The sequence below is a fragment of the Phytophthora sojae genome (genome assembly GCF_000149755.1).
Source record: "Phytophthora sojae unplaced genomic scaffold PHYSOscaffold_3, whole genome shotgun sequence".
Classification (NCBI taxonomy): domain Eukaryota; phylum Oomycota; class Peronosporomycetes; order Peronosporales; family Peronosporaceae; genus Phytophthora; species Phytophthora sojae.
The window spans coordinates 5,060,290-5,080,000 of record NW_009258117.1 but is presented as its reverse complement, the minus strand read 5'-3'; the positions used below and the strand labels follow the sequence as shown (position 1 = coordinate 5,080,000).

Below are 19,711 nucleotides of genomic sequence, written 5' to 3'. Positions count from 1 at the left end.
CCAGCACCACTGAGCCTCCGAGCACGACTGAGCCTCCGAGCACGACTGAGCCACCGAGCACGACCGAGCCGCCCAGCACCACTGAGCCTCCGAGCACGACTGAGCCACCGAGCACGACCCAGCCGCCCAGCACGACTGAGCCTCCCAGCACCACTGAGCCGCCGAGCACGACTGAGCCACCGAGCACGACCGAGCCGCCCAGCACCACTGAGCCTCCGAGCACGACTGAGCCACCGAGCACGACCGAGCCACCGAGCACGACCGAGCCGCCCAGCACCACTGAGCCTCCGAGCACGACTGAGCCACCGAGCACGACCGAGCCGCCCAGCACGACTGAGCCACCGAGCACCACGGAGCCTCCGAGCACGACCGAGCCGCCGAGCACGACCGAGCCGCCCAGCACGACTGAGCCGCCCAGCACGACTGAGCCTCCGAGCACGACTGAGCCTCCGAGCACGACTGAGCCTCCGAGCCGCCCAGCACGACTGAGCCTCCGAGCACGACTGAGCCTCCGAGCACGACTGAGCCGCCCAGCACGACCGAGCCGCCCAGCACGACTGAGCCTCCGAGCACCACTGAGCCGCCGAGCACGACTGAGCCACCGAGCACGACTGAGCCACCGAGCACGACGGAGCGGCCGAGCACGACTGAGCCACCGAGCACCACTGAGCCGCCCAGCACCACTGAGCCACCGAGCACGACCGAGCCGCCCAGCACCACTGAGCCGCCCAGCACCACGGAGCCTCCGAGCACCACTGAGCCGCCCAGCACGACTGAGCCTCCGAGCACGACTGAGCCACCGAGCACCACTGAGCCGCCGAGCACGACGGAGCCACCGAGCACGACTGAGCCACCGAGCACGACCGAGCCGCCCAGCACCACGGAGCCTCCGAGCACGACTGAGCCACCGAGCACGACTCAGCCACCGAGCACGACCGAGCCGCCCAGCACCACGGAGCCTCCGAGCACGACTGAGCCACCGAGCACGACCGAGCCGCCCAGCACGACTGAGCCTCCGAGCACGACTGAGCCAGCGAGCACGACCGAGCCACCGAGCACCACTGAGCCGCCCAGCACCACTGAGCCACCGAGCACGACCGAGCCGCCCAGCACCACTGAGCCGCCCAGCACCACGGAGCCTCCGAGCACCACTGAGCCGCCCAGCACGACTGAGCCTCCGAGCACGACTGAGCCACCGAGCACCACTGAGCCGCCGAGCACGACGGAGCCACCGAGCACGACTGAGCCACCGAGCACGACCGAGCCGCCCAGCACCACGGAGCCTCCGAGCACGACTGAGCCACCGAGCACGACCGAGCCACCGAGCACCACTGAGCCTCCGAGCACGACCGAGCCACCGAGCACCACTGAGCCTCCGAGCACGACGGAGCCACCGAGCACGACTGAGCCACCGAGCACGACCGAGCCGCCGAGCACCACTGAGCCGCCGAGCACCACGGAGCCTCCGAGCACGACCGAGCCTCCTAGTACAACCGAGCCACCGAGCACGACTGAGCCACCGAGCACGACTGAGCCACCGAGCACGACCGAACCGCCCAGCACGACCGAGCCTCCTAGTACAACCGAGCCACCGAGCACGACCGAGCCGCCCAGCACCACTGAGCCTCCTAGTACAACCGAGCCACCGAGCACGACCGAGCCGCCCAGCACCACTGAGCCTCCGAGCACGACTGAGCCTCCGAGCACGACCGAGCCGCCCAGTACCACTGAGCCTCCCAGCACCACTGAGCCGCCGAGCACGACGGAACCGCCCAGCACGACCGAGCCTCCTAGTACAACCGAGCCACCGAGCACGACTGAGCCACCGAGCACGACCGAACCGCCCAGCACGACCGAGCCTCCTAGTACAACCGAGCCACCGAGCACGACTGAGCCTCCTAGTACAACCGAGCCACCGAGCACGACCGAGCCGCCCAGCACCACTGAGCCTCCTAGTACAACCGAGCCACCGAGCACGACCGAGCCGCCCAGCACCACTGAGCCTCCGAGCACGACTGAGCCTCCGAGCACGACCCAGCCGCCCAGTACCACTGAGCCTCCCAGCACCACTGAGCCGCCGAGCACGACGGAACCGCCCAGCACGACCGAGCCTCCTAGTACAACCGAGCCACCGAGCACGACTGAGCCACCGAGCACGACTGAGCCACCGAGCACGACCGAACCGCCCAGCACGACCGAGCCTCCTAGTACAACCGAGCCACCGAGCACGACTGAGCCTCCGAGCACGACTGAGCCGCCGAGCACGACGGAACCGCCCAGCACGACCGAGCCTCCTAGTACAACCGAGCCACCGAGCACGACTGAGCCACCGAGCACGACTGAGCCACCGAGCACGACCGAACCGCCCAGCACGACCGAGCCTCCTAGTACAACCGAGCCACCGAGCACGACTGAGCCACCGAGCACGACCGAGCCGCCCAGCACGACCGAGCCTCCTAGTACAACCGAGCCACCGAGCACGACCGAGCCGCCCAGCACCACTGAGCCTCCTAGTACAACCGAGCCACCGAGCACGACCGAGCCGCCCAGCACCACTGAGCCTCCGAGCACGACTGAGCCTCCGAGCACTACCGAGCCGCCCAGTACCACTGAGCCTCCCAGCACCACTGAGCCGCCGAGCACGACGGAACCGCCCAGCACGACCGAGCCTCCTAGTACAACCGAGCCACCGAGCACGACTGAGCCACCGAGCACGACTGAGCCACCGAGCACGACCGAACCGCCCAGCACGACCGAGCCTCCTAGTACAACCGAGCCACCGAGCACGACTGAGCCACCGAGCACGACTGAGCCGCCGAGCACGACCGAACCGCCCAGCACGACCGAGCCTCCTAGTACAACCGAGCCTCCGAGCACGACTGAGCCTCCGAGCACGACCGAGCCACCGAGCACGACTGAGCCACCGAGCACGACGCAACCGCCCAGCACGACCGAGCCTCCTAGTACAACCGAGCCACCGAGCACGACCGAGCCTCCGAGCACCACGGAGCCTCCGAGCACGACTGAGCCACCGAGCACGACCGAGCCACCGAGCACCACTGAGCCTCCGAGCACGACCGAGCCACCGAGCACCACTGAGCCTCCGAGCACGACGGAGCCACCGAGCACGACTGAGCCACCGAGCACGACTGAGCCTCCGAGCACGACGGAGCCACCGAGCACGACGGAGCCACCGAGCACGACTGAGCCACCGAGCACGACCGAGCCGCCGAGCACGACCGAGCCACCGAGCACGACTGAGCCACCGAGCACGACCGAGCCGCCCAGCACCACTGAGCCGCCGAGCACCACTGAGCCACCGAGCACGACCGAGCCGCCCAGCACGACTGAGCCACCGAGCACGACTGAGCCACCGAGCACGACCGAGCCGCCCAGCACCACTGAGCCTCCGAGCACGACTGAGCCACCGAGCACGACCGAGCCGCCCAGCACCACAGAGCCTCCGAGCACGACTGAGCCACCGAGCACGACCGAGCCGACCAGCACCACTGAGCCTCCGAGCACGGATTCTCCCGAAACTGGGACGGCTGAACCACCCAGCACCGCGTACCCTCCTGGAACTACTTTGCCTCCGAGTACCGCATACCCGCCGGGTACATCTTCACCGCCGAGCACGTCTTCTCCTGAAACTGGAATAGCCCCACCTCCTGGCACGAGCTCTCCTCCTCGGACTTCGTCACCTCCCACCACGGTGCGCCCCAGCTCCGCGCCTGGAACGACCAAGGCACCGTGCATCGATGCCCCCACAAAGAAGCCCACCACCGCGAAGCCTCCTGTCACGAAAGCCCCGTCCTCGGCCTACAAGCCTGTCAAGTCTACGCCGAAGCCCCCCGCCAAGAAGAAGACGCCAGCGGCCTACAGCCCGACCAAGAAGACGCCGGCGCCGGTCAAGCCCAAGCAGAAAACTTCAAGCGCCAAGACGCCGACTCCAGCCCCCCCCTCGGGTCAAGTCAACAACTCGAAGCCCAAGGCCCAGCAGAAATCCGAGACTAAGGCCGTCAACTCGAAGCTCAAGGCCCAGCGGAAGCCTGAAGCAAAGGCTGTCAAGTCGAAGCAGGCCAAGGTTCAGCAGCAGAAGTCCAAGCCTAAGACCAAGGCTCAGCCTAAATCCAAGGCCAAGCCGAAGAAGGCGGCACCCAAGCCCAAGCCGCAGCCCAAGCGCAAGAATTACGTACGCGCGGGCGGCCACTCGACCAAGAAACCGGTCGGCGGCAACAACCAGCAGTATCGCCTATATTGAGCGGCAAGCTTGAATCAACCCCCGAGACGCTGGCTGTCGACAGTAGACGACTGCTCCCGGGGGTAGCAGAGCAGAGGCCCAACTTTTGAGATTCCATTCCCACCTTGCATACATACAAAAACAAAATATATGTTCGTGTTCGCATTAGATGGTGGCCACGGTTAGGTCGGAGTAATGGCGTAGTCATAGTCAACCCCTCCCTTAGATAGGAAGCGATCGGTCTTGCTGTCTGGTCAAGTTTCATTCCGCCGTATACCTCGCTGAACGTACTGGGAGATGCAGACAAGCAGCGGGCGAGCTACATTGCATATCTGGAGACGCACCTCAACAGAGTACTGGGCGAGAAGCAACTTTCATTGCTGGATGTCTCCATGAACGAGACATTCTGGTCGATCACCGACCCTCAGTGTCATGTCCCCGATTGACGTACTACCCAACCCGTGTTCGCAGTTCGTAAGAACTGTGCTTGCCACCCCAGGCGAGTTTGTCATCAAACGACATTAAGCAACCTTCTCGCTACACCAGGCAACATGCCCGTCGCGAGCAATTCCCCCATTATGGCACATGGCACGACCAATTGCCATGGCACCAAAGCGTGCCATGCATGGCACCAGTGACCTAAACCCGAGGAGCTGCACGGATGGCACGCGGTTAGAGCTAGGCCTTAAGGTACACAAGTTGCACAACCCAGTCAGATTTCTCATCGTGCAGCAGCTAAGCAGCAAAACAGAGCAAAGCATAGCGAGGCAGGCAAGCCATGCATATGTACTGCTATTGCAGTCAAGAGAGTGGTTGATGGACCGCAATAACTACAAACGTAAGAAATGTATGTAAAGCGTACTGCAATAACAACTACAAAAAACACCGAACTGCGAATCAAGCGGGCTTCTAAAGCTGTAGCTGCTAGCTGCTCAAGGGGTTTGTGTGGAGTACCTGGTAACGGGTACATGGCTACAAAATACACTTCAACTTGGAGTGATGGTCGAGTCAATTGTCGATTTGTTGTTCGCCAAGCTATTAACGCTGTGGGAACCTGTCGGGCTCTGCGCGATAGTGCATGAGAATGTGGTTTTTGGTGGTGAGTTGGTTTTGAAACGGCCTGCGCTTCGCTCCACCCCGAACTCCGCATTCTCTGAAAGAAGCGAAGATGGTCGACAGGACTGGGAGCGACCACATGGCCCAGAATTCCAGCGCGATTCCGGAACAAGGAGGCGGTGGTCCGGTGAAGACGACATATGGGACCAGCGGCTCTGGGGCGAAAAGCGAGAAACTGGAGGACGAGCTGAGGACCGCGTCATTTCGAGATAAAATCAAGGCAACATTGACTGCGACGCACTTTTCATTACGATCTTCGCCACTGGAGCTGCATCGACGTTGCAGAGATACGATTGAGAAATGCAGTGCTAGGCTACGTGACCGCCAGCGCAAAATGGATCGACTGCAGCTGCCGTTGCCTCTTCCGGACTCTGATCGTAGCGCTGCAACACCGACAGCGACCCCACCAAGACCGGTCAAAAGGAACAAGCGCAATGCTGGCTCTGCAAGTAAGCGCGGCGTGAGCTCACCAGGCGTTAAATCACCGGCGTGGATCTCACCAGCAACCTCAACACTAAGATCCAAGCAAGTGGTGGACTCTACGCCGTCAACTCGTCTCCGTCATGATGCGGCGGCAGCGTCGCCATTGATGCACAAGAACTCCAAGGCGCTTTTCAGGGACTCGTTCACTGCAACAATCTCAAGTCAGAAAGGAGAAAGTACCGCAACTCCCGTCAGCGAAAGTTCGCAAGTTAGCTGGACCGACAAGTCCACAGATCCGTCGCCAGACAGAACGACGCTGTTATCTCCGACGTGGTCACAGCGTCAGCAGGATTTCATGGCGGCGATTGAAGACGAAGCTTGCAGCGACGCCTCGCCTAGCACTGATCTTTGATTCTAGCATCCGCTTTCAAGCTGTCCTCGGTCGCCGAGGACCAAGCATCCGTGCCCCTGCGTGTGCACGTTGAGAAGGACAACGTCTGCTATACCAACTGCCGCTCGGGTCGGCAAGAAGCAGTAGTATCGCGTCCCTCGCGAGAGGGAGTGCATTAACCCGGCCACGGCTGGGTTCCTTCCTCCCCAACGGCAGCGACCCTGGCGTCAAGTGCAGCAACGGCAAGAGTGTTGGCAAGTAAGAGGTATCGGTCGAACCAGCGAATACCAGTAGCGCACAAGGGATATAGTCATAGTTATAGTATATACTTAGTTTGTGAATACATTTTGATTGCTTCGGTATGCGTTTCAACCGAGGATACGTTGGTCTCGACAATTCCGATCGAAGGTTCTCTGATCACGATCGAAATGACTCAACTGCAGAGGCTGCAAAAGTTAGATGGGTACAACCAACAGTGTTGCCAGACATGAAAGTTTGTCGTTTGGTCTTTGATTCGATGCTCGGCCTACACGTTCTTGCTTCTTTGCGCCAGATTCCAGAATGAGTAGTAATCTTGCCACAAGAGGTAGTCCTCGCTCTTCAAAAGGCTGTTCCACTTCCCAGAACCGTACGCACTCCTCATCCTAATCTGCAGTTTGAGCGCCGTGTACACATGATCCGGTGTCAGTTTGTGCTTGTACAGGACTTTAAAGGAAGCCTCCTTGTTAAGCAGCGCCATCGCCTTGGCCACCTTGTCCTCGTCAGACAACGCCTTCGTGTTTCGCGCCCACTCCTTGACACTTCTGGCGATATCCGAGATCGCTCGCTCTTCGATGTTGGTGGCGTCTTGATCAGCAACCATTTCCTGGTCTCTAAGGTGGCGTTCACTTCCCATTGCTGAAACAAGATCACTGCACAACGCAATGGCTGCAACAACGAGCACGGAAAGGTAGTGGGCCCGCATTGACTAGGGCACTTGGATGGGTACTGGAGTTGGTGAAATTTGCCGACTGAGAGCGAGGAAAAGACAGAATCCCAGCCCCACGTGCTCGAGCTTACGACCAAAAGACCCATAAGCTCCTGACATTTCCAGTAGATGACGACTCGATATCTCGTAATCTGTTTGTGGGGGGACATTCTGCGGCGATAACTTCTCCGATCCATGATCGCACGGTATGGATCCACCGCATCAGGCTCACGGCAGGCACATACAAACTTGCCTATTGAAAGATGGTGTCACCTCTACATCTAACGCAAGCAGTGTACACGAATCTGCTAGTTTTTTGCTCAATATAAAACCCAAATGAAAGAAATAGTCGGTGAGAGCATATGCTTGAACACACGTCTAGCAGCACACTGGCGATAAAAGAAAGGCACGAACGATGCATGTCAAGATGTGCAATAGCAACACGCAATCCTGCGCTTTACGAATGCAAAACAAGTAATCATATCAATTATGCATATATGAATATTAGGTACAGCCTAATATTCAACTTACAGCCTCTGGACTAGTTCTGCGTCGCTTGGTTGAAGCAGGAGTGCTTGGCGTGCGGAAGTTTGAATTTCTGAATTTTTGAAAAGGAGAATGCTGGGGTCTTTCGGTTCTGTTCGGAGAGTCAGATCTGTTGCCCTGTCCATTTCAGCGCTAAAGTGCATAATGCAACATGGGGTAGCTACTCAAAGCCACCGTATGCAGTTTATATGCGAGTTAAGTACATATTTGTAACTGGCCTGCTGCTAGCCACAGTCAGCCCTATCCCATCATATACAAAGGCCAAGTCTAATTAAGCTGAATACTGCATATGAAAATACTTTTGAGGCTCCGGTTTGGGGGGGATTAAAATAAATGACAAGAATTTCACGTAAGCTATTCCAGGTGAGGGTCCTCGTAAATACGTTTTTTACGAGCGGCCACTATCCTTCAATACTTGCGAGAAGCCGAAAAACGCCAGAGTGGTCGTGATGACGACGTCGCGCTCGGAGGACGCAGCCTTGGAGCGGCTGAGTGGTCAAGCGCGTCAGCCCCGACGTGAGTGGTGTGGATTCGAGCCCTCGCTCACGCCTTTTGTCCGCGGAGCGACTGCGGTAAGACGAGCGTGTGTGATCTGTTCTATCGCGTTGTTTGTGTGGCGCTGACTGTGAATTAGTTCGTGCGTTTGCTAAAGCAGCGGCGGGTGCGGACGGAGTGGTGCCTGTTTGTTTACGATGAAATGGATGCCGGACATCAGTTCGTACATGCGCTGAAATTTTTGTGCTAGATATTGATGAGAATACCACAGAAAACTTGTTTGATGTGTGTTGTTTGGCTGTGTACGTGAATGACAATGATGAAGGTTACCGTAAATGCGGGACTGACAGGTGGTGTGGGGCAAATTACTTGATGTGACTATGTAGCACGTGCAATACTCAATTGAAAGTGTTTGTCCCATGCGAGTACAGCCGATGACTACTTCAGTCATAGCAAAGATGGCGCCGACTCGCGCAAAGCGAACGCTTGCTGCTGCGTTCGGCGCGACAGAGCACCGCTCAACCCGCTCGCAGAGATCGAAGGCTAGTAAGACGAGCACCACGGAAGCACCAAGAAAAACTATCAGCGGTAAAGCACAACGACGGCCTCCTCAGGCGCAAAACTCGATCCAGTCTGATGATGCCTGCAGCGATAGTGATGAAGATGACATGTATGAGGTTGAAGCTATCATCAAGGAGAAAGACGGTCAGTTCTTCGTGAAATGGACTGGTTACGATACGGATGACAACACCTGGGAGCCCGAGTGCAATCTGAAGCCTCAAATGGTGAAGCAATTTCGTCGGCGACGAGATGCAGATCAGGAACAGATCAGTCGGTCAACCGCGGCAACGAACCCATCTCATGGTGATGACGAGCATCCACTAGCCGAGGATATGTCGTCGTTACAGACCAGCCCGCCTAGTAGTGCTGACTCCAGCCTTATAGGCGCTCATGTTGTCTTTTTGCCAAGCGAAGAAGAATGGATGCCTACTACAGACTACCGTTGTGTTGGATCGGCTTATCTGACTGGCGTAATTGCTCGTGAGTACGTGGAAAGGGGCAAGAAGAAGCCGTCGAGAGCCAACCCACTGTACGAACTTCGGTGGACGACAACGCAATTTCAAATGCCAAGGCATGTGCATGGCATTACTCGGTCTAAAGTCCTCGAAGGAATTGCGCGCCGTAACCGGCTAAGTGGTAACGAGTTGCGAGATGAGACCTGGGATGTTTTGTGTCGCCCGTACCATGAAGAGGTCGAGGGTGGCAACTTGTGGGATGAATTCGAGGGGGTTAGCGAGGCCTTGGTACGCTATGACAGCAGTGAAACCATTCCGGAAGATGTGGGCGAGGTCGAGCGCGTATCCGGTATGGATTTTCAACCACGCGCCGCGATGAATCCCCCAGACGACCTATTTCAGCACGAAGGAGGAGATACGGCTCCGCACGTCAAACCAGAATTTGAAAGCATCTTCAAGCACTCGGCGGCGTCCAGCTTTCTTGCATATCTACCTCTAGCGTTCTGGAAGAAAGTTTTTGACAATACAAACGCACATGCCGCACACCAGAAGCGCCCGCAGGTGACTCTCGATGAAATGATGAAGTTCTTGGGGATACTGTTCTACATGGCTCTCGTCGACAAGGGCGAGTACAGCAATTATTGGGGTGAGCAAGTGGAAGACACCATATTTGACTCTGAAAGCGTTCGGTTAGACTCCATCATGAGCCTGTCGCGGTTCAAGTTCATTCGACAGAATCTCTCCTTTCGTGGTGCTGTCTCGAATGTGGACTTGAAGCGTGATCCTGCCGCGCGTATTCGTCCGTTGATGAACATGCTGAAGGTGAGAGCGTCCAAGTTTGTCGTCCTTGGGAGGAATGTCGCTGTTGACGAGTCCAGCATTGCATGTCGCTCGCGTTTTGCCCACCACCTGATTGTGTTTAACGCTTGGGAAGTACCACTTCAAGATCTATATGTGCTGCTGCTCGGAGACCTGGCTGATGGCTAACTTTCGGCTTCACTGCTCTAGCGAGCTAAGTGAGCGTCTTGACGGGGTGGTTTCGGGGACGGACACAAGTGCAGTAGCGGCAGCAACTGAGGTAGCAGCAGAAGTTCGAAAATGTGTTGCTGAAGTCACGACACCCATTCACAACTCTGGTCGCATTGTCAACACGGACAATTACTATACTTCATGTCAGCTTTTGGAGATGTTACCAGTATTTGGTCTCTACGATTCGCGCGAACAGCAAGCACTATCCACGTTGCGTTATGATTTCAAAGAAAGACAACTTATCGCGCGGAGCAATGAAGCAGGCCGTGAGTGAAAGAAGCAAAATTGTCGCCGCCTCATGGGTTGATGGATCCGTGGTGAACATTGTCTCCAATGCGGACGCATCGACATCGACTACGGTGTATCGGCAGGTTGGTCAAGCAAAACGCCCATTCCCGGCGCCTACTTGCGTGATAGAGTACAACAGCGCTATGCAAGGCGTGGATCGTATCGACCAGCTTCGAGCTCGCTTTTCCGTGGCAGATGGTCACTCTTTCCGCAAGTGGCACAAGAAGTTAGCGCTTGTGTTTATTGACTTGGCTCGATGCAATGCATTTATCACGCGAAAGATGGTGGGCGGGTGCAAAAGCAAACGAGACCCCCATCGAGAGTTTATGGTGGAGTTGATCGGCCAACTGATCTCTGGGGCTTGGTGCAACACGCTTCTCGACTCAGGATTGATGTACGCGACTCCTACAGAGGCCGAGCTCGCTATTATTCGTACCCCATCTAGCAGAGCAAATCAAACGGAAGCCCGGGTTGCCCCCTCAAGCCCCATTCCGTCATGTTACCCTTTGCGTTCTCAAGTGCAATTTCCAGACTCTCGAACGAAGAGGGGCTGCGTGACATGTCGGTTTGAAGGCCGATACCCGACTGAGATGACCGACTGGTGTACGAAACACTTGGTATCACTGTGTACACAAGCGCATCCTATTCAACCCACCAAGGGCTTTGTTTGCCAGGAAAATTGGACATGTTGGAAGAAGCATGAGTACTACCTCACCGCTGGCTTGTTCAACCAGAGTGGGCACATTCGGCGGTCGTCGAGTCTGTACAAGCGCAGCAAGGAGATAGATCAAGAACCGATTACATCCGACTTGTTCCGTCCGAGTGCTCTACAGTCTACATGTGAGGGCTGCCCGATACAAGCGAACTAGCTAGAGAGTAACGATGAGCGGGTCGCTACATATCAACTAAATAAAACGTTGCATCTGAGTATATTGTCTGGTGAAAAATTGTATTGAGCAGAATGAGGCAAGTTGAGCTCGTCGACATAGGTAGAACTCATGTGAGATGCTGGCCCACTTGACTTCTAGTTGAACGGGCTGCACCAAGTCCCATAGCAAGCAAAACACACGACCACATGAGTTCCGATGGCGCGGGTACATCTTGCGGCCTAACACCACCTGACTTGCGACCGTCGACATACATAAGAACTGTTCTAGCGCTAAATTGGCTTCTTCCGCGAAGACGATGTTGTTTACCAGGACGACCGAGCAATCAGAAAGCGCGCGATACACACCTTCGGCCAGATTGCAGATATCACCTTGGTAAATAGAGACGCGAAGTAGTTCGGGGGTACATAGTTGAGTTACTAAATAGTGCGCTATGCGCTGCGGCTACCAGCTCCTCCCTCACTTCGACACCGATGCACGCCTTGGAACCGGACTCTAGCGCAACTTGAACTAGGACGTTACCAATGCCGCACCCAATATCTCCCAAAGTAGCGCCCGCGCCGATATTCAGTACTTTCAGCAACATTGTCACGCCCCCCGAGGCGATTTCCCCAGCATTGAAATGCGGCATCCCAGGAAGTTGTCGGACATTACGCTGTGATACACCGCGAAACACAGCCTCAGTGATAACGTGCGCTTGTCAGGAAGGTCGAGTATATGGCTGGGCGCTGATACTGCCTTTTGTAATAGGCTGAGGAGGACATTGCAGGGTAGGTTGCCAGGCACTACGTGTGCGGAAGTATAATGCTGGGAAACGGTCGAGTAGCTTGCCATGTGTCTTCTTGAGAGTCTTGAGACGTTCCCGAAGTGCTTGTTTCGACTTCGTCTGCACGCGCACTCGCTTCACTACCGTGCCCCACTGTAAGGGCTGCTGCTGTAGCAGGTACGGACGCACCAGGCGAACAAGTACCGCGTCTTGGTTGTCGCTGAAGTCTGACATGGCGAGTTTTGTTGTGTATGGGAGTGCTAACTTGGGTCGGGGCAACTATATACCGTTTTGTATACCGTAAAAACTAGCCCCAGGGCGCGGCAGCCACTCTTTCACTCATCGTATTTTATTTGTAGGGCCGTAAACTACATAAATATGTCCATAATCTGCGCAGCTACAACATTGTATCCACAAAATTTGATTTCGATATTGATTTTGATTGGATGAAAACTGCAAGACGTTAATTTGGAGGTATTTTTCTGATTCAAAACAGGGTTGATTGGTCGAAGGCCTTGTATTAATCCTGGTAGTAAACTGCGTGTCCCAACCTGTTATGTTAAACCCGGCAAAATGCTTGGTATTGTGGTGGACCCACCACAATAGGGTTAACAACTTGGCCTGCTCCAGGGCCTCCAGCCTATTATTCAGGCGCCTGACGGTTGTCTGCACAACAGGGCTGTTCGCATCGTAGGTTTCCCTCAACCTGTGCAGGGTCTCAAACGCAGCAACGACATGGGTAAAGGCAGCGATCTCAGTCTGCAAGGCCCCCGTGCGGCGCTGGTTTATCTGATCCATCTCAACTCCGAATTCACAGTCTACTACGAAAACCAAAACTAGCAGTGATACCAAGAGACTAACGATAGATATTGACAAGTACAACATGAAAGCAACAGACAACTGGGGCGCCACATCGTTGTGTATTACACATAAACGGTCGCCGCAGTAGAGGCAGATTGGCGCTTGGGGCAGAACGCTGGCACAGTGCATTGTCAAATAGAAATATTATGGACAGTGTACAGCTAATACAGCTAATACAGCTCTTACACTGTTTTACGTGGATAGCTACATCTCCACACAGCCATACACTACGAGCGTGCTGCACCAAGCACGCGACCTTTATTTATGTGTAACACACAACAGTGATGTGGCCCACCTTAGAAAGCTTTAGATTTTAGAAACCTACCGGTAAAGTTCAATTGAAGCTGAAGATAACGGTTGAAGTTCATACAAAACTCATACTGAACTCAACTGACTCAAGCAACCCCGCAGCTCTGCAAGCGCCGCAAGGCCCCCGTAAATAGGCCTCTGACTCCATTGGCGCAAAAGGCGCCTGGTGTAGACGCACAGTGGATACTTCGCGACCCTTCGCAGTACCGTTACTTTGCGTGTATTTTCATTTCTTATTAGCAGTGCTCAAATGTGCACGAAAGTACTTTCGTGCAAATTCATCAGCCCTTTATTACGAGGATAGCACATTGAGACATCAATTCCAGTTCTCTACCAAGTACGATTAAAACTCCTGAAATTACAGACATAACCCTATCGAAACTGGTGGACGAAACAGCCCTATTTCTTATAGCTTCTTCACACAATATTGTTTCAGCCCTAAACTTACTCGAGAGAAATACCGTGGATTGCTGAAAAATTATCCAGAAGTTAATGGCTACACAAGAGGAATTAACTGAGGATGCTCGAGCTAAATTCACAAACCCCGGACCTGTTTCTTCATACAAAACCCAAATGAGCTGTACACCAACTACACATAATGCGGTGTAGCCACTACCCGTTTTGTTGATAAACGTTTTAATGACCAAAAAACTCTAAGTATACGTTTCTACAGCCCGGAAAAGCGCTTCTGAGCTTGCAACTTCAGGTTCGGCAAGATCGTTCGGACCAAATCAGAACGTTCCGGTTTTTGTTCCGCATACAAAACCCAAGATTTCGGTGTACCGTAAGCGCTCCGTCCACATCGTAGCGTAAACATACATTCACAAAAAATGGTCTGCTCAAATTAACCGACGGACCAAAAGTCGACGCTTGAAGCGTGCTTGAAGTGCCCGCCCCATCATGGGGCGGGCACTTCAATGGTGCCCCCCTCGCGTCGACCACCCGGCTCTCGGCCGCGACCGCGCAGCGGTGGTAAGCCCGCACCGACTGCGCGGGTTCGTTCAACTGCCGAGGGATCTTGGCTTTGAATCCAAGCTCGACGCTGGCATCCCCAACAGCGGGCACCCGCAGCCTTTTTCTGTCTCATTTTGGGTCCAGCCTCGACCGACGACAAAGATACACCTAATTCCCGGATACATTTTTGTCGACTGGACCAAAATTAGTCACTGCAAGCTCACAATCGCAAAAGCCTGGAAACGGATACATCGGAAACAGCGCCAAGCACCGACTGAGCTGCTGCTGAGCTCCGGCGCGCACGAACGGATCCATTCGTGTCCGCCCCGCGAGGATTCACGGCGAGCGACAGTACGCTGCTTCGCTCCTCGTGTCCACGCCACGACGCCTTTAACTCTTTCCAAGCCGGCAGTTTGCATCTTGGCGCGTGTTGCGCACGTCTAGCAGCGGTTATCGTCACTCGTTGCAAATGCCGCTTTACCGTCGCGGCCCCGGCTTCGGCCTGTACGGCCCCGGCCCCGCAGCGCTGGAAGGCGGCGACTGGACGCACTCGTACGGGCCGCCGGACGACTCGGCGCGGTCGCTGGAGCTGCAGCTGGACCTGCGCCTCTTCTCCGCCTACTTCGTGGTGGCCGAGCCGCTGGCCACGTTCGTGGGCTATCGCATCGCCCAGCACTGTCTGCGCGGCTGCCGCGTGTCGTTCCTGTCGCCGTCGCAGCGCATGTGGATCGGCTTCTTCTACTGCTGGCTCAAGATCAGACTGGTAGGGCTGGCGTCGCTGTAGAATTGAAGGAAGGGGTGGAGAGGGACGTATTGGGGTGCTGACCATATTCGTGTCTCTGCTGTGTATGTGGCTATTTCAGATCGACTACGTGTTCCACGGCACCGCCTACTACACGCTGTCGCTGCTCATCATGGTCGTGTACTTCGTGTACGCGCTGCTGGCCTTCGGGTTCCACTTCGGCCCGCTGCAGTTCCTCTTCTTCGACTACATGCCTCGCAGCAAGATGACGCAGAGCCTGATCTACAAGATGGCGCTGCTGTGCAAGGAGGTCTCGGCCCGCGTCGAGTTCTACGTGCTGCAGCAGCTCATCTGCCGACCACCCCTGGAAACGCGCGACAGGAACGCCATGACGTCGTCGGCCATTGCCACGCACCCATTGGAGCCCCAGGGCGCTGCGTCCTCGTGCTCAACCAAGACAGTTGGTTTCTCCCGGGTCACGTCTTTTTTCGGACGTGAGGTGGACGTCAACATCAAGCTCTGGAACAGCTCCATGTGTCAACAGTGGGCCATGGCACTGAGTAACGCAGCTCGCTCGAATGCTGTGCGGATTCGAAACAAGTTCGTGAATGTTGCAGCTATTGCGGACTGCGTGTTTGAGTGCCGCTTCATGTTCGTCATGCAGCACGACGGCCTGTTGCTCGGGTTCTTCATGACCACTCCGACAGCAACACTGATGTCCAAGTTCAGGGACGGACAGGCCGTGGCCTTTGAGCTGCTGCAGCGGTTTAACTGCAGCTCCCGATCGGCATTGGCGACCACACAGCCGACGTTCTTGTACGCGGAGAGTCCGAGGTTGGTGGGCAGAGCGACACCAGCTCAGAAGAATGCCGTGTATCGACTGTTGCTGCAGCTCAACAGCGCGCATGGCCACACGGCTGATGTGCCTCTCCGCTCTCTGCGTGGCAAGAACTTCGTGGACGCCGGAGTCGGCCAAGTGGTGAAGAAGAAGGCTCGCAACTCGGGCTCGTTCAGTGGCCTGGATGGATACTAATTGCCCTCGGAAGCATGCAGGGCCTCGCCGTCATGCTCGCCCTTATTTATATAGATTTATCGCTGCGCTCTATAATATGAAAGCACGCTCGCTACCTCGATCTTCTTGGTCTTTATGCACACTAGCAGCACTGTAGCTGCTGCGTATCCAATTCCGATTAGCAGAACTGTGGCGGAGGCGGCACGGTCGGCACCATACCCAGCGTGAACTCAGCTTGCTGGAATTGCTCGGCATTCCATGCATCGTCGCGAGCATCAGGCGGCGGGCCACTGACTGCCGGTGCGGGAGGTGGGGGCGGCGGTGCCGTCGTGGTCGTAGCCGAAGGTGCTCCAAACGCTGAACCAGACGATGAACTACTCGCAGCCGGCTTCCCAAATCCACCAAACGCACTGCCTGTGCTCGTAGATGTCGCTGGAGCTCCAAAGGGACTACTGGACGGCGCAGCAAGTGCTCCAAACGGAGACGGTGCGGTAGTGTTAGACGCAGCGGGGGCTCCAAACGGGTTAGAGGCTCCCGTAGTACTGCCAGACGACGTTCCAAAGCCTGATGAAGATCCACCGAAAGCTGTGCTGGCGTTGTTCGCTGATGTCGCCCCGAAAGGATTGGAGCTGCCTGCTGTTGCTGCTGTCCCTGACGAGCCACCGAAGGCAGTACTTGAAGTTGCCCCAAACGGCGAGGACGCAGGAGCTGCTGCTGATGCACCGCCACCAAACGGCGAGGATGAAGGTGCCGCTGCAGCACCGCCAAAAGGAGAAGCTGTCGGTTTGGCTCCGCCGCCAAAGCCTGAAAATCCTGATCCCGAGTTGCCACCCCCACATGTCGTACTTGAAATCGATGCTCCACCTCCAAACGCCGACGTCGTAGTAGAAGCACCTCCACCGAACGGAGACGAAGACGGCGCCGAAGTCGAAGCCGCTCCTCCAAAAGCTGTCGTCGACGAAGCTCCAAAAGGACTAGCGGCAGGCGTTGTCGGTTTCCCAAACGGCGACGACGCAGGAGCGGCAGCTCCTCCTCCAAACGGGTTAGCAGCCGCACCTCCACCACCACCAAACGCCGAGGCTGATCCTCCTCCCAACGCTGACGGCGCTCCAAATGCCGTCGTCGGTCCACCTCCGAACGGATTCGCCGCTGCAGCTCCGCCAAACGGACTTGCAGCAGGTGTCGCTGGTTTCCCAAAGGGCGAAGACGCAGGCGCAGCAGCGCCACCTCCAAACGGGTTAGCAGGAGTCGAGGAGGCGCCACCAAACGGCGACGCAGCAGGTGTACTGGCCGCCCCAAAAGGACTAGCGGCAGCACCTCCGCCGAACGGGTTGGCCGCGCCGCCCTGGCCGCCAAAACCTGAGCTCCCGGGCAGCGGCTCTCCGTTGAACAGCTTCAGCGCCGACTGGTGGTTCTCAAGCAGCGAGACCACCCGCTGTCGCTGCGTCTGCTGCTCCGCTGCCAGCGCCTGCAGCTTCTGTGTGGACTGCAGGCAGTTTCCCGAGGTCTTGAGCTCTTGATACGCTTCCCACCGAGCCTCCTCAGCACTCACGTCGCCTGCCACGACGCTCGGCAGCTGCAGAACATTACACGTTAGTTTACACTTTAGTTTACCTCGGTATGTAACAGCGCAGAACTCGGCCCACGTACGCCTTTAGCGACTGCGAAGCCCGACAGCGGCCACATGGGCGGGTTCTTGAGCTCCTCGATTGCCAGCGCCCGCCCGGACTCCGTCATAGCCACGCCCTGAGTGCCCGAAGACGAGCTGTTCCCATTGCCGCCGAATGCGTTCGAGTTCCCGAACGGAGACTGGGACTGCGCCTGAGACCCGAAGCCGCCGCTGTTGCCGTTGTTCCCATTGTTGCGGTTCCCTCCGCCGAACGCGTCGTGCGAGAAGCGGCAGTTGTTGCCGTTGCGGCAATTGCCCTGCAGGAAGAACTTGCAGGGCTTGACGTGGCCACCCGGCCGGCCCATGTTGTTCCCTTAAAATAGTGGCAGAGTTTAACTCTTGACTTGCAGAATATACGAGCTTCATTTTGGTTGGTCCAAATTATATGGTGCTACTGTACACAAAAATGGACAATTTGTATCCTTTTTGGCCAAAGTCTCAACATGGTGCAGACGAAGGAGGTGGCGATCGGGGGCTTGCTGCTGCTGGCGTCGGTGGCGACGACGTGTGTGTTCGAGTCGGCTCTAGTGCGCAGCGTCAAGAGCTTCGAAGAGGGCCGATCCGTCGCGATTTCTCTCTCCAAACCGGAGGTTTCGGCGGCAAATGAGGGCCAACTGGTCCACGTGTCGGGGTTGATCACCACCACAGCGCCCACGCCCAGTTCCCAATTGAATAAACGCGACTCTGATGCTCTACAGCTGCGGCAGAGCCCATTCGTGCTGGACCCGACGTTTGGCGTCGCTGTGAAGGGCGTGCGACTCCACCGACACGTTGAGATGCTGCAGTGGGTGGAGACGTCGCACACTTCCACGAGCAGCACGCCCGAGGACGAGGATCGGCGGTTTGACGACGACCGGGAGCGGATCTACATGTACGACTTGCGGTGGAGAGAGGAGTCCATTGACAGCATAGAGTTCAACGACCCGAGCTACGGCAACCCGCCGGCTGAAGCGTGGAAGTACAGGTCTCTGGTGGTGAAGGCGAAGGATCTTGTCGTTGGAGAGTTTTCGTTACCTGATGGGCTGGTAGATCAAATTCAACGTAGAGATGCGGTGCACTTGGATGCTGATAGTCGACGGGTGATGGCGAATTTGCTGGATCAGAGGGAGGGAGAAGCGTGGGGAGACAAAAGTGCGCTGGCCAATGTGAGCGTGGAGGAAGACTTTTTCTACTTGATGCCGGAGATGAGAGACCCTGTTTTGGGGGATCAGCGAGTGCACTTTGAGGTGACGCCCAATTACCCGGTGACGGTGTGCGCGAGGCAGCGAGGGAACGAGCTGGTGCCGTTTAAAACTACTGCGGGCGACTCGCTGCACCTGTTGGAGGACGGGATCATGAGTTCCGATGAACTCTTTGACAAGAAGACGCAGGCGGAGGTGCGTCAAGGAAAAGGGGCGTATGGCGACTGACAAGAGTTCATCAAAGCTAACTCGAACTGTTGTGCAGGTGCGCAAGAACCGCTTCTTCCGACTGTTTGCAGGTGTCCTGGGCTTTGTGGGCTTCCTGGTGCTGCGCCGACCGCTTCTCGAGCGGTTTGGTCCGTTGTTAGCTGGGGTTCAGCAGCACTTGCTTGCGAGCAGCATGAGCGCTGCACTCACGTTCTCGGCCGTGGGGGCGTTTTGGATTCTGTACAGGTACGGTATTACATTACCAAGCAGGGTATCATTGTGGTGCCTGACTTCTAGCAATCGCAGACCGCTGTGGGCACTCGCGCTGTGGTTCGGTGGCTGGGCGCCTCCGCTCGGCCTCTTCCTTTTCTCCCGCGCCAAGCGCCAGCTCAAGAATCAATAGGCAACGTCTAGAGTGCTATGCGCTTTCAATTCTACTCGTTAATTTTGCCAATAACGACACGTTGAAGTGGGCTGGGGAAAGTGAAGCCATCTGTGACCAGATGGTACATGGTACCAGTATCTATATTCAACCAATCCGATCGCGCGGATGGCCGACTCCAGTCGTTTCCTGAGCTGTTGGCTGGAATTCGCTCTGACCCGCATCACTTC

General features: G+C 56.6%; 9 protein-coding genes across 9 annotated transcripts; 5 read left to right on the top strand and 4 right to left on the bottom strand.

The window, feature by feature from the left end:
• Positions 1–587: 587 nt before the first annotated feature.
• PHYSODRAFT_384849 (hypothetical protein) lies at positions 588–1,373 on the bottom strand (the record flags this gene model as incomplete). The annotated part of the gene is made up of 1 exon (XM_009525310.1): positions 588–1,373. A coding segment is annotated over one exon (786 nt), but the record flags the coding sequence as incomplete, so codon positions are not given.
• Positions 1,374–2,107: 734 nt separating this feature from the next.
• PHYSODRAFT_387807 (hypothetical protein) lies at positions 2,108–2,932 on the top strand (the record flags this gene model as incomplete). The annotated part of the gene is made up of 1 exon (XM_009525309.1): positions 2,108–2,932. A coding segment is annotated over one exon (825 nt), but the record flags the coding sequence as incomplete, so codon positions are not given.
• A 348-nt stretch (positions 2,933–3,280) lies between these two features.
• Positions 3,281–4,261, top strand: PHYSODRAFT_259414 (hypothetical protein; the record flags this gene model as incomplete). Its single annotated transcript, XM_009525308.1, has 1 exon — positions 3,281–4,261. A coding segment is annotated over one exon (981 nt), but the record flags the coding sequence as incomplete, so codon positions are not given.
• A 1,147-nt stretch (positions 4,262–5,408) lies between these two features.
• Positions 5,409–6,191, top strand: PHYSODRAFT_328942 (hypothetical protein; the record flags this gene model as incomplete). The annotated part of the gene is made up of 1 exon (XM_009525307.1): positions 5,409–6,191. One exon carries the CDS (start codon positions 5,409–5,411, stop codon positions 6,189–6,191), a length of 783 nt encoding a protein of 260 aa, XP_009523602.1.
• Positions 6,192–6,696: 505 nt separating this feature from the next.
• PHYSODRAFT_285530 (hypothetical protein) lies at positions 6,697–7,134 on the bottom strand (the record flags this gene model as incomplete). Its single annotated transcript, XM_009525306.1, has 1 exon — positions 6,697–7,134. Exon 1 carries the CDS (start codon positions 7,063–7,065, stop codon positions 6,697–6,699), a length of 369 nt encoding a protein of 122 aa, XP_009523601.1. The 5' UTR covers positions 7,066–7,134.
• Positions 7,135–11,488: 4,354 nt separating this feature from the next.
• On the bottom strand, positions 11,489–12,389 carry PHYSODRAFT_406544 (hypothetical protein; the record flags this gene model as incomplete). Its single annotated transcript, XM_009525305.1, has 3 exons — positions 11,489–11,745; positions 11,819–12,094; positions 12,134–12,389. Coding segments are annotated over 3 exons (789 nt in total), but the record flags the coding sequence as incomplete, so codon positions are not given.
• A 2,136-nt stretch (positions 12,390–14,525) lies between these two features.
• Positions 14,526–16,164, top strand: PHYSODRAFT_557171 (hypothetical protein). Its single transcript, XM_009525304.1, has 2 exons — positions 14,526–15,051; positions 15,152–16,164. The coding sequence occupies exons 1-2, from the start codon at positions 14,758–14,760 to the stop codon at positions 16,061–16,063; spliced, it is 1,206 nt and encodes a 401-aa protein (XP_009523599.1). The 5' UTR covers positions 14,526–14,757; the 3' UTR covers positions 16,064–16,164.
• A 56-nt stretch (positions 16,165–16,220) lies between these two features.
• Positions 16,221–18,016, bottom strand: PHYSODRAFT_313351 (hypothetical protein; the record flags this gene model as incomplete). The annotated part of the gene is made up of 2 exons (XM_009525303.1): positions 16,221–17,618; positions 17,693–18,016. 2 exons carry the CDS (start codon positions 18,014–18,016, stop codon positions 16,221–16,223), a joined length of 1,722 nt encoding a protein of 573 aa, XP_009523598.1.
• A 138-nt stretch (positions 18,017–18,154) lies between these two features.
• On the top strand, positions 18,155–19,502 carry PHYSODRAFT_493648 (hypothetical protein; the record flags this gene model as incomplete). The annotated part of the gene is made up of 3 exons (XM_009525302.1): positions 18,155–19,087; positions 19,158–19,345; positions 19,406–19,502. 3 exons carry the CDS (start codon positions 18,155–18,157, stop codon positions 19,500–19,502), a joined length of 1,218 nt encoding a protein of 405 aa, XP_009523597.1.
• Between the last annotated feature and the right edge of the window lie 209 nt (positions 19,503–19,711).